This window comes from Ambystoma mexicanum, chromosome 5p (genome assembly GCF_040938575.1).
Source record: "Ambystoma mexicanum isolate Mex_15411 chromosome 5p, UKY_AmexF1_1, whole genome shotgun sequence".
NCBI classification, from domain to species: domain Eukaryota; kingdom Metazoa; phylum Chordata; class Amphibia; order Caudata; family Ambystomatidae; genus Ambystoma; species Ambystoma mexicanum.
The window spans coordinates 889322892-889336951 of NC_090930.1; the positions used below are offsets into that span (position 1 = coordinate 889322892).

The window sequence follows — 14060 nt, forward strand, 5'->3', positions numbered from 1 at the left end:
CCAGATCAAGTGTTCCACACAAGAAATCACTGTCTTTACTACTTCCGTTGTGAAAGACGTAATAGTCAAACTTAATTCTTTGCAGCATGATGTGTCATACTGGTATGAGCATCACGTGGTGCGCTGAGCACAGGTTTCCTAATTTTCCAGCCAGCAATCGTACCTCAGTAGTTTAGGTGCATTACCCTGATTTAACAAGAGATGGTTATCACACTGTAGAATTGGGGAACTGCTTACCGTAATGTGGCATTGCTTTAGATTGGAGATTGTCTGAGCGGCATGAGGTGTGTGGTGGCACCATGGTTGTGGTGAATTGTGGCATTAAGTCGTAGCTAAAACTGCATGCTTGCGGACATCACCTTTTCCTGGCACCTTACTCACAGAACTAGACAACACATACAGGCATTGTAAATCCTGGCCCCTAATCCCGTGAGATATCTATACCTAGACAGACCCAGATGTGGGGTATATGCATGCTTAGATTAAATGCTTCTGTCTGAACATGGATTTATCACTCTCATGCTGCCTCGACTAAGGGCTTGTTGATGCAGCTGCCCTTTGGTATCAGCTGTGATTTAATAATGCTGCGGAGCCCATCATTGCACTCGACTCGAGTGCACCCTAGCCTATTGACCCATGCACAATAGTTTATCTTTCACTGCTATTTTCCAACATAATAATGGGGTAGGATTTACAGAGAGTGAAGAAGGAAAGAAATTAGGGGGATTTGCAGAAGAGAGAAAAAAATGAGGGTAGAAGGATGGGAGGGTTAAGAGAAAAGATGGTAGGGAGACAGGAAGGAAACAATGTAAGAGAGGAAGGAAAGGATGAGAGGAAAGATGCCCATGAAAGAAAGGGGAGAGAATGGAAGGGGAAGCAAGAAAAAAGAAGGGAAAAAAGAAAGAAAATAAAGAGGAATGGAGGGATAAGGGAGTGATGGATGATAGGAGGGAAGAAAAAGAACTGCTTGCTTCTCCTAGTTTACTCCAGTTATATAGACCAGCAGGTTGAGCGATCGCTGCTGCGATCTATGCATGATCTCCAGGTAACAGGTTCAAATCCTGGCAATGCCAACTCAGCCTTTCATTAATCAAAGGTTGTTAAATGAGTACCAACTACATTGGTTGGGAATGATTGTATGTAAATATGTGCTATGTACAGTGCTTTGGCAAACGCTCTATTTAAATAACTAATCATTATCAGATGCCGGGGCCATGCAAAAGGAATGTTGTCACTCGTTTTCTCAAGTGTTTACACAAAACATTACATGCAACAAACACCATTAACCCTCCATAAGTAGCATTTTCTGTAAAGTTGTGAATTGACATGATTCACGGATGACGGTTTGAGGGCCACTTTTTTTTTTTAGGTCAGGCACACTTTTTTTTAGGTGTCCGGGCCCATTCCGGGCTCTTTTCCCAGTCCGACCGGGTGTGCGAGTAGCTGAAACTGTAGATTTAGCCCCAAAACACGGTGGAACTTTTAAGGCATGTATCGGGCTGATCGTTTGGGTTGTTTTGCCCCCAGGTAGCTCTGGGTGGTATGGAAGAAGCTTCTGCCCCAGCACAGGGGAATTAATCTACTCTGGGGGTAGCCAGCCGGTTGCGTATGGATGCGATGTGCACTATCAAGATCAAGAAACTTGGTTGCAGCAGCCAGGGTTTACACATTTATTTTGAAAGCTGTTTTCCATGAAGTTCCACGAAACAACCCTTGACTTTAACTCCGTCGACTGAATGTCACCATCACGTTTACGGTAATCATGGTTTTAAATGTCTGTATACATACTAGCTAATGCGTTGTATTTAGCTTTCTAACATTTTAATGTTTGCACATTTTAGCTTGTACGTGCCAACCATTGTAACCTGGAGTGCTAGAATTGGAAGAGGCTCCAGCTGTCTTTATCAATGGGTGTACTCCAATGGAACCGTGAATTCTACCGCTCTGGGTCCACAACAGGTATGTCACCGATAATCTGTGCACGTTATTTTGATGGAAGCTTTTTAATGGGGGCTTGAACGGATATAACGCATTATAGTGCAAAAAGGGAAATACCTATTGTATTTTGGCAGCTACATCTTGGCATTGTTCCACTTATGGATAATGGTCATCTGTGATGATTGACCAGTGACTACGGATTACTCAGTGTTCTTTACTGCGTTGGCCAAACCGTGCCCAATATTTGGTGTATGAGAGAACTCCGATGTCAGCTGATAATCTTAAATTCTTCAGAAAACTGAGCATATGTGAGGGACTCAAAGAATTCAGAGGTCACCTTCAGTAAGCAGAGGGGCCGAAATCCAATAAATAGGCTTTTAACGCATCCTATACGGTAGATGCAATGCATGTTGAACTTCTAAAGGCCCACGCCCATAGAACCCTCTGAGTAATTGATTCAGTAGCAGAGCTCCTAGACCTTGTGACTTCAGAACACAACCTCCACCCATATTTTCACCACATACGCATACTGTTCTTTACCATTCAAGTTCCAACCCCTCATCTGAGTTACTGCCCTCCTGATTTGCACTTGGACTGATCTGCACCGCCTTACCCACAGCATACAGATCCCTGCAAAGACCAGCCGTTCTTGCCTCCACTGTACACAGATTTTTCTCAGGCTTGCATTGTGGGGCCAGATGAATGTGACAGCATAAATATACAGTCTTTTTGATCATGGCATAAGAGACCCCAGATCCTGGACAGCCCCAGTGTGCGGTTCCTGCTTTGCAGTCCAGCTTTATAGATCTTACCTTTTTTTTTTTTTTTTTCTTGGCATTTATCAAACATTTTCATCCCTGCTCCCGCCCTCTCCCCTCTGTCCCCCCAGAGTTCGCACAACCCTGCTATACACCTTCGGAAATATACAGTTTAGTTATTGCTGGGGCACCTCAGGTTGTATTGCTGTTCACTTAATGTCCAACACCCGCACATTCTGAGGGCACCATTGTTGTACAAAGTCGCTTTTCAGCAAGCATATAGTTTCTCCCCATTCACCCTGAAATCTGTCCACCTTCCCTTGGATCTTGTATGTAATCCACTCCATCGCTACTATGTCCCAGAGTTTTTGGATCCACCCCACCACCATGTGCAGGCTTTTTTGTTTCCAGTCTTTTGCAATCACCATCCATTTAATAAGATTACCAATGCTCTTTTCTGTGGCTTCTAGATTGTATATCGTTCTGGTTCGATCAGTCTAAGCTCTGAGCCCATGACAGGGGTAGGATCTCCGGAACTATTTCCTGCAGGGATCTCATGACTTCCTCCCAGAAACCTTTAATTTTGGGTCATCCCCACCAGATGGGTCTCCAGTCCCTTTCCCCTTTACACCCCCTCCAGCACTCCGCCAAAGCCGATCTAAACATCATATGCATTTCACTCTGGGTATAATGCCAATGTATCATCATTTTGTACCAGGCCTCCCCCAGCTGTCGGAACCTGGTCAATTTCGGTATGTTCCTCCATAGTTCCTATCAATGCCCTCTGATACCTTCCCATGCTAATTGATAGGGCCATGTCTTTTGGTCTGTACATTCTAGTAGTATCTTATATAAGTCCCCCACTAGGTGTGTGTCCCCAGTGTACAAGGTAATAAATACCTCAAATTTAGTTAGCTGCCTAACAGTTGCTTGGCGAATCACCTTCTGTCGCAGGCAATGGCTTAGTTGGATATATTTGAATCTGTCCCCTTCCTTCACTCCTACGTATGTCTTGCAATCATCGAAGGATGCTATTTCCCCCTCCCACACCATATCTCCAATTTTTACACATCCCTTTTCTTTCCACCTCATAAATGAGCCCTTCACAGTGCCTGGGGAGATGCTCGGGTTGTTAAACATGGGGGTAAAGGCAGAAGGAATGGTGGATAGATGTCCCTTCCTAATCCACCTATCCCAAATATCACATGTTGTACGCAGTACCCTACTACGCATTGAGCTTGGGGCCTATCCTTCCCTTGAAGCCAGAGTATACCAACTAGTGGGCCTCCCGCCACCCCTTTTTGTCTTGGGGTCATCAACATATACAAAGCTACTGGAGATTAACGTATTCACCGCTTTAAAGAAGGCATTTGGGATCACTATGGGCAGGGTATGGAACCTGTGAAGTACCCTCGGGAGCATCACCATCTTCACTGTATTTATGCGCCCCAGCCTGGATATGTGCCCCAGGGTCCACTTTGCCAAATCTGTTTGTGTTTTTAATTAAATCCAGGAAATTGGCTTTATATAGAGGCGACACTTTATCCATCAATTTTATCCCCAGATATGTTAAGCTTCCCCCTGCTGAGCGGAAAGGGGAGCAGCTATGTATCTGTGTAGACATATCTTTAGTGAGTCCTACTTCCAGCATTTCTGATTTCCCCATATTTATGTTCAGGCCTGATAACCCCTCCTGTTCTTTAAGAATTCCGAACAAGGCCGTGATGGACGTCACTGGTTCCAATAATGTTAATAGCATATCGTCTGCATAAGCAGCTGTTTTATGTGCCTCCCCCCAAAGGGACCCCCTTGATATCTTGATTTTGTCTAATTGCCACCAGCAGGGACTCTAAATAAATTGCGTATAGGAGCGGCTACAAAGGGCACCCCTGCCTGGTCCATCGTTCTGTGCTAACCACCTCTGAAATATGAGCATTCACTGCTAGCCTCATGGTTGGGTTTCTATAATTTGCCCCCACCATTTGAATATATTTGGGACTGAATCCCATTAGTTCCATCGTTTGAAACAGATACGGCCATTCACCCTGTCAAATGCTTTTTCAGCATCCACAGAAATAAGAGCGGCCTGTATCTGTTTAATTTCTAATTCTTCTAGCAAATTTATCACCCTTCTGGTGTTATCCCAAGTTTGCCTTCCGGTTATGAAGCCTAATTGATCCTGCCCTATAACTCCTGGGAGTATCCTCTTTATTCTTTCCATTAGGATCCTGGTAAATATTTTGGCGTCAATATTCAGTAGCGCTATAGGCCTATACGACCCACAGCTTGTCGGATCTTTATTTGGCTTTTCAAATAGTACTACCTTTGCCACTGTCATAGAGCGCGTAATCCCTTCTCTGTTTTCGAAATGCATTGTATAGTTTTGTGAGGATTATCTTTAATTCATTACAGAACACTTTATAGAATATCCCCATGAACCCATCCGGTCCTGGTGACTTATTATTCGGGAGGTTCTTTATTGCCTTTTCCATCTCTTACACTGTTCTTTCCCTCTCCATACTATGTCTCCTCTTCCGTAATCTTAGAAAGCCTATCCCCTTTAAAAGCACCTGTATCCTATGCATCTCTGGGCGCCCAGAAGTGTACAGCTGCTTGTAATATGCCATGAAGGACTAGACTATCCCGTCAGTCACTAACAATTGATCCATCTCCCAGTTTTATTCCCACTGCATGGCGCTGGGCTTTCTGTTGCTTCAGGAGCCTGGCCAGCATTTTGTCCCCTTTATTGGCCCCTACGTAGTAGCGCTCCTTTAGAATTAGCAAAGCGCTCTCCGCCCTAGCGGTCCTTATTAGCCGCAGTTGTCTCTGTGCTTACTTCACTTTGCTATAATGCTCCCTGTTTTTCCGCCCGGCTCGCTCTGTGGGCCTGTCCCAGTACTGCCTCTAGCTCTTCTTCTAGATTGTCTTTTTCTTTACTCTTTTGGGCTTTTAAGGAAATAAGCTCCCCCCGAATCATGGCCTTAAACGCATCCAAAACTATGCTCGGGGGAAACCCGTATGTGTCATTCTGAGCAAAGTACTCTATGATTTTCTCCCTCACCGTTTCCCATAGGGCTTCATCCCTAATGTGTTCTCCGGGTAGCCTCCATGTCCACAGAGGATTGCTTGGTTTTAGCCCCCTAAGATTGATCTTGATCGGTGCATGGTCAGAGTGAGAGATTGGGTTTAATTCAATGTTTGATAATGCACCTAATATTCTGGAGGTGCCCCATACGTAATCTATTCTAGATTAAGTTTGGTGGACATGGGAAAAGATGTATAGCCTGGGTCCTGCCCCTTCTTAGCCCTCCAGAGATATCTCATCCCCATACCAATTAGGTGCTCCCGCACCGCCTCCGACGGAAGCGGTCCCTTATGGCTGCCCTGGCCACTCCTATCCTTCTCTGGGTCCCACGCTATGTTAAAATCTCCTGTTTGGATTATCTCCTCTACTGCAAACCTTTCCAGTTTCCCCAGCGACTGGTATAGAAAGGCATCCTGCCCTATGTTGGGAGCATTGTTCCTATTGTCATAGCCCTTTTCTCCAGCTGCACCTGCAGGAATATAAACCTCCCATTCGGGTCCTCTGAGATTTCAACAATTTTTGCTCCTAGAGTGTTTCTTAAGCCCGCCAACACCCCTACAGTTCTATTACGGGCATTTGACTGAAACAATTGCGTGAACTGCTCTATGTGCGTTTTGGCCCTGTCCCCCTTCCTATTGGGTGTCTCCTGTAGAAGGATTATATCTTCATTACTCCCTTTTATCTGTATAGCCACCTTCTTCCTTTTTATCAGAGTATTTAGAAACCATACATTATGTGAGAGGATCTGCAACAGCCTTGTCATAATACCTTTACCCTACTCCACCCCCACCTGATGAACCACCCTTGTGGCCTGATGATCCTCCCTTGTGCCCCTTCCCTCCTGTATATTCCTAGAGTATTTATGTGCAATTCGTGATCCCACCCCCTTCCCTACTCCCCCTCCCCTACCCCATCCATAGCCCCCTCTTCCTCCCCCACCCTTCCCTCTCCGGGTATGGCTAGGTATCGTAAAATACATCCCAGCTGGTGGGAACTGACCCACGTTTAAATCCCAGACCCCTTAGGTTGGTTAACCTAACCTTTTAGGATTCCAAGTGGTGCCCTACTCCCTCCCGCCTGGGCCTATTCCTATCTATGGACAGCTGTTATCGTTAATGAAGGTGCCCTCCATGCGTATCCCTTCGTATGATCCTGTGGTTGTCTCTGGTTTCACCTTCATAGATTACAGTTGTATAGTTGCATTGCTTCTTTTGCCCTTTGGCTTATCTCTTCATTTCCCATGTACAGTGGTCCACTCCCAGGACCCATGTCTCTGTTCTTGTGCTCCCCGCGTTCGCTCTCCCTCTGTCATGATCTCTGCTTCCAAAAGATCAGGACTTGCCCGACTCCCTTGGAAGCAGACCCATAACCCCGGTTCCGAGTGCCAGCCAGTCCCAATTGGGACCTTTTGGACCCTGTCCTGGCGCCAGTGGCACCAGGCTCATAAAGATGCCCAGTCCCAGCGCTGGAAGCGCCGGGCTCATAATGCTTGGGTGGACTTACCTGCAGCAGACCATGCTGCTTACTTACCTGCCAGTTGAACCCCTGATCCTCTTCTGTTTGGGACTACTTTTCCTGTTGGGTGGGGCAGGAGCCACTCCCTAGGTTCAGAACACTGGAACTCTTCTGGAAAGCAGGAACTCTTTTCTTACCTAGGCGTGGCTGTGGAAGGAGACACCTAAGCACTACAGGAGGCTATTTAAACCACACCCGATGGATGAATCTTGCTTTGCGTTATTCTGCATTCTCTGCAGCAGAACGCTCATCCTGTCTTCTGCTTCTGATCCTGGGCCTAAGGGAACAAAGGCTTACCATCCTGGAATCCAGTCTTCAGCAGCACCTGTAAAGACAAAGAAAGAACAGGTTAGCACTACGGTCTTCAGTGGCAGCGCATCTCTTACCTGGTCCATCGGCTGTCACCAACGCCTCGCGCTGCATTCCGGCATCTGAAAGACAAAAGCTTACCAGCTCTTCGCACGCTCCGGAGGCCTTCGCCGCTGCATCCCGCATCTGAAAGACAAAAGAAGGTGCGTTTAAAGACATTGGGCAACTTTATTACTCACGTGCCATTACTCCTTCCCATGCCGAATCCAGTGGGTATTCCAGCACCCTTCAGCTTCTCTAAAGCTCCGAACTTGTACCTGCAAGATAAAAGGGACAGTTAGTGCGCATCGTGAAGCAGGATACAAGCGCTTACTTACGTGCTTCCAGGCGCTTCTATTCCTCACGCGGGTTCGATCCTCAACTCTCATCAGCCCGTCATCCGCCATCGCCGGAACCCTGCAAAACAAGAGATATCATTACAAAAGACTTTTAAGACATTTGAAGTGCCCAGAACTTACCGTTGATGCAGTTAACGTCGGACAGCAGTTCTCTGAGGTCAAGAGGCCTGCACCCTTATCCAGTGAAGAAACTGGTTACGGCACCCTGCCCCGAGGCAGATGGAGAGCTCGGCGTTCACTTACCTAAGGTGAGGGCGTTAACCTTTGGGGTTCTACAGGAGAAGAAAAAGGGAAGAGGAGAGAGGCACCCAATAACCCCAGTTCATTAATCCCATATTTTCTATCTGCAGACATCTTACTCTTCGAGTCAGACATACAGTGCACAGAGGTCCAGCCCAAAGAGCCAACCGTGTGTTACACATCACCTTTGAAGATACGGCATTCACCCAGTCAAGACCGGCGCCTCTGCGGGAATCAGGTGAGCGTTACACCCTCTCCCAATTCTGCGTCCTCTATTTATAGGCCCAAGATGGCCATACCTTCATCGCATGTGGTGATCCTTTGTTGTCTACCGTCCCACGGGAACACCAGCCCGAAGAGGAAGGTCCATTTGTACGGAACTTCTTTTTTGAGTAGTTCTTGTCACCGGCCCCATTGCTCTTCTTTTCTGAAGTGTCGAAGCAGCTAGATTTTGGAAGAGGTGCACTTGTGATCCATTATTCGTAATTGTGTCCTGTCCTCTTGCCATCTCTCCTTCTCCTCATAGGACGCAAATGCTGCTAACACATCCCTAGGTCTGTCTCCCTCTCAGCCCCTCTTTGGGCCCATTCGATGTATGCGGTCAATACGAATCTCCTCCGGGGTATTAGCCGTTACCAGGGTGGTGAAGCACTGCTGCATCACCGATTTCAAGTCTGCATCTGGTGTTGCCTCTGCCAATCCCTTGATTCTGGAACGTCTTCAGCGATTTTCTAGGTCTTCTCTTTGAATTTCTAGGTTATGCTTTGCAGAGGCAATCTGCTCCAGTACCTTCCTTTTCAATCTCTGATGGCCCTCGTTCTGTCAAATCCACGCTATTCCCCAAGGCATTAATGTTATTTCTGATGTCATTCAGTGAGCTCTTAAGGTCTTCTTTCAAGGTCCCTATTTGCTGCTGGAAGGATGTTCTGAGCCTCTCCTCCATGCCCTACAGACACTTTAAAGGTTCCTCTTTGCTTAGGGCCTTTTCTCCTGTTGCCTGTGATTCTTCTTCATCCTTTTGTTCTGAGCTGTCTTCCCCTTGTGCAGTCTCTCAGAAAGATCGCTGCCAACATGTTTCCAGCTGGCCCTTTTCTTCGTGGTCTGTGGCCCCTGGGTCTGTTTCACTTTTTGGCCTGGCATCTGCGTGTGGTCTTGCTCCCCTGCATATATCCTCATGCTATGCCCTCCCTATTTGTCCTTTTCACAAGTTATGCCACTCCAGTGGATTTGTTTCAGTTCTCCTGTGTCCAGATAGCCTGCAGCCCCTGGCACTCCTCCTCCTGGTATTGCGGTTTCTTCCCCCTTTTATTCTAGTGCTGGGAGCCCCCGTTGGCCTTTGTTCCATGGGTCTCCTTTCCCTTCATCTGCATCCGCCTGCTTGTGTCTTGTTGTGTATTTGCAGGTGTCCTTTATTGGGCCCTTGGCCCTTGCCGTTATTTCCCAGTAGAGAGTATAGTAGAGGTAGCGGCTTCCCACTCTTATGGTAGCTGGGGGCTTTACCCACTCCTTCCCAGATTTTCAGAGGCCTTTCACCTTTTGGGCTCCTTTCTTTATCTTTGTCCCAGCCAAGCACAGATTTCGTGGACGAGATTGAATCCCAGCATTCCGGAAAGTGGACACCATTCCGGAAAGTGGACACCATACTTGATGGGTCACTAGTTATTGCTGAAGTGTTCATATAGAGCATTCTGTATTGTTTCCTCTAATTCCACAGAAAGCCTCAGCACGCTGAGAGTGGTTGTCGCCTTTGCGCTCCTAGGTCTTTTTATCTGTGTGATTGAGAATGTGCACCGGTCTGCGTCGCCTGAGCAGCCCCCTTGCCTCCTGTGGTGCAGCTAAACTGTGCGTTTTACTTTTACACTTCTATCCCTTGAGGTGCGGCCGCCTCCGCTGCTTGCCGTGGTATTTGCTGTAGTATTTGTGGGGCCTCCCAAGTGGCTTTCTTGTCTGCTGGGGGCTTCCACTGGACGTGTGTGTTTTCTTTAACAGTTATATCCCCTGTGGGGCAGCCACTGCTGCTGCTGCTGCTTGCTATGATAAATATGCATCCTCCCTGGGGGTCTTCTTGTTTCCCGGGGTGTTCCACAGCTCACGCCTACTGTGCGGCCACGAAGCGCCCTTATTTCTAAGGAGACCAGAGCATCTCTTTCCGGCTTCCACCTACTGCACGGCCGCGAAGCGCGCGCACTTCTCTGAGAACCGGAGCCTCCATCTGGTTCCCCGCCTGGTCCGCCGGCTCATTTCTATGCAGACCGGAGCCTCTCCCTCCGGTTTGCCGTCTGGTCCACCGGTTCTGCTGCTCCTATGATTTGTGCGCATGACTCCACACTTTGGCGCCTGCCGCCTGTTCGTCCCCCCAGTCTGGGCTCCTTCACTCAGGTTGCTATTTTGGCGGGGCCTCTTCTGGCTAGCGGGGCACCTCCTCTCCTCGCCCACCTCAGGAGATATAAAGCCTTCCCCGCACTTCTGCGGCAGCCCAGCCGGGGCTCCTCTTCCACCACTCTGGTCTTTCCGCCGAACCAATCTTCCATGACTGCCGTCGTGAAGGTGCCTCCTTTGCGTGGCTTTTCAGTGGCAGTGTCCCGAGATGTTGGGGGATCTTCACTATGTCAGCTACCCACGGTATTCTGTTCCTGCTAACTCATCCTCAGCTGTGCCATCTTCCCCACCTTAATTGAGGGATTGTTTCCCAAATTTTGTTTCGCATTGCTGTGCTGTACTGTTCTTATTGTACACCTTTCTTTTAGGCCAAGCCAGGAGCTTGTGAGTGTGACCTCACTCTGCGGCGGCCATCTTGGAATCAGATCTTACCATTTTTGATTAAATGATACAGGAGTGTTCTAGACCTCGCTCTGGTTAAGACGAGGTTGCGTTTTCTTCTTACCTATGCATAAGCATTTCCAGTAATAATATGGTGAATTAACTCCCTGCTTTATTATCTTTTGGTTTACCCCTTAACTTTGTTTGATGCTTTGCTCCTATGTTTTCCTATAATTCTTAGGGTTCCGCAGATTGAAAGGTTTTAGAATGAGCAGGTTACAATTTCATTTCCTAATTGAACAGCCCAGTGTATTAGGCTATGCTTGAGACATACAGTTCTGCTCATTTGTTTTTTTCTCCCAATACACACAGGCATCTGTCTCATTACTTCTGTTACGGCTTTCTGTATGTCCTAAATTCTTTAGAAATATAGTACTTTCATCTTTCTTAGGTCTACATCGATTCTGCCTTAAGATGGTATTCTTTTAAAAGTGCCAGTGTTCATGTGTATGGTATCATTATCATCACTTTTTTTACACATTGGTAAATCTTCAGATTGTCCTTTTTGCTAACTTTCTTTTACCACCTTGCCGGTTGGCAATCTTCAGATTTGTCAACATAACCACTGCTGGATGATAGGGAAGAATAGGCAGGGTGGGAGGACTGTGGGGGGCATAAAGTGCACAGAATAACTGATACTCTGAGCTGCGAGGGGACATTTTATGCAATTATTGGCATCAAATGGTCTTTTGTTTTAGCCAACTAAGCTGAAGTTGTCTGTGGGGGTGTTGGTGTTATTACAGTAGTGTAAGCATCAGATTAGTGTGCAGTCAATTTGCCCAAGCAGACTGAACTTTCAACACCCCAAATCCTTAACTACTAAAACCTAAAACTTTTTTTTTATTATTTTTTTTTATTATTTTTTTTTCTTTTTCTGGAGAGAAACCATTTTAGATATTAAGAAAATTGAAAACACGTTTGTATGACTTATGGTCCATTTACAGCTGCGATAGCCTCTACTCGTGAATTATTGAGGACATGACTGTCCAACTAGGCAGTTCCATAAACGTTGTAAGGACACAATAGGGCCAACACCTGTGCTTCCAGGGCCCAGTGGTTCAAGTAGGAAATTTGTCAAATTGAGATCATTGTTTTGAGTGTTCAGCCAGGGCCTCTGCCAAAAGTAAGGTGTATAATGTGGAAGAGGTTCTGAAGGCCAACAGAGTTCATTCTTTCACGGTTGAGAATTTCTACCCCAACTTAATTTATCCAACTGACCATGTGCCAGTAAAGGGATATATTCTCCTACATTTTATATGTACGTTGATGACTGCTTGGGCTGCTTATCCACTCATGACCCAAATCTATTCTACAGGGTGTAACTATTATTCAAAGAACGATGGTCTCACCTCTTCAGGAAGCCAGTTCCTTCTGTGCCATTTTGTGTAATGCAAGTGAGTGGTCCAGCTTAATCAATGTATTTGAGGAAGGGCCTTGGAGCAGCCCACTTGTCACTCTACTTGGCGTCCTCAACTATAGGTTTAGTGAATCAGTTTACTAAAGCAAATCATACCTATTTTATGAGCACCTGTTAGGATTCAGGTTGCAAGGAACCAGTTTCTCTGTGGTATTCATTTATCATAATTTCCTTCTGTGAGATTTGCTAAAACAAAAAGTGACTGTTTAGAAATAATTATCCATTACGTGTTTTGTGAGATGTAGTTGAGATCTTCAGAATGTATACTTCTCGATGGTCACTAGTGAAACCAGTGTATGCAGGGTCACATTTTATCCCTGAGATGAACTCTCAATGCACACATTGTACCCATGCTCTCAATGAGTCGGGTGGCAATTGTTCAATTTTTATAACCAGTTATTTGCACAAAAACAGACAGCTGGGACTCAATGTATACATGTGTTTCCTGTATGCCTTTCCCTCCAACCCTGATGGTGTTGTCACCTCCCACTCTGTCTCCCTACTCTAAAATGTCTTGTCACATTGCTATCCATTATAGTCTAGGTATCCCTACTGTCTAGTCTATTCCCACACTCGCGATGGGCTAAACACTGTCACCTTATTTCTTGGACTTCCTCAGGGATTTCTTAAGTGACCTAAGTGGGGGTAGCATGCTTGACCTGGCATGGCTTTCTAATGGATGACTCCTTCGCATATTTGCCTCACTCTTATCTGCCTAGACTGGTCTCCTCTCTTCTCCATCCTCCTCTTGTCTCCCTTTCTCGCTCTCCCTCCCTTCTCCTGTCTTTACTCTCCAGCTCTCTTGCCTGATTTAATCTGCTTCACTCTATATCATGGGCCTCCCCCTGGTACCCCTGCCTCTACTCTCCTGCCATTTAATGCTCTCTTTTTCCCCCAGTCTCTGTCTCCACCTCCCTACTCTATGCTTCCATCGTATCTCCACCATCCAACCCTTCTTATTGCCATTCTGCTTAAATTATCCTGAGCTTATCTCTCTTGTTCGCTCATTCATTCGCATAAAAGCTGCCAAACTAGTACCGCTGTGTCTCAGACCCAACACCTTCCATTCACTCTTTCCAAACGAGTTCCCTCCATGTCTTCCATCTGCTACACCCTCCTCTCTTGTCTCTTGGTCCTCCTCCAACCTCGCCCTAACACCTGTCACTGCCAACAGCTTTTTATAGCGCTGTGATTCCTGTCTGGAAGCTTCTCTCGTAATTTTGACTTACTAATACACGGACCACAGTTATGCTATACAAACCTAGGTGTGCTTATACAGCAAGGGATTAGAGACTAGACTGGTGGAGTAAAAGCTAGAGAGGTAGAATCTGAAGGCAGAAGAGGATCCCTGCCCATTCTAGTGGCTCATTTCCAATGTAGTCTAAACTGGCAGACCCTACGCCATCTCCCTCTTTACTGTTATTAATTTCACTGAGTAAACAAATGGGAAAGGTTGAGCATTTACTTAAGGAGATCTCCAGAGAAAATGGCTCTTAATGCATATATTTGCTTTTTAGCAACAAATGAAACAGCAATATTGTTTTAAATGTTTATATTTTGTGTTATGGTTTACATTTAAA

The 14060-nt window shown here is 46.2% G+C and overlaps 1 protein-coding gene across 1 annotated transcript in view; it reads left to right on the forward strand.

Annotated features, from left to right (window-relative positions):
* The window catches only part of LOC138480595 (polycystin-1-like), a 137787-nt gene extending 127862 nt beyond the window's left edge, over nt 1–9925 (forward strand). Inside the window, exons 5-6 of the mRNA XM_069612305.1 lie at nt 1842–1959; nt 9809–9925. Coding sequence (XP_069468406.1) covers nt 1842–1959; nt 9809–9925 — 235 coding nt within the window. The remainder of the gene's footprint in view (nt 1–1841; nt 1960–9808) is intronic.
* Nucleotides 9926–14060: the final 4135 nt, after the last annotated feature.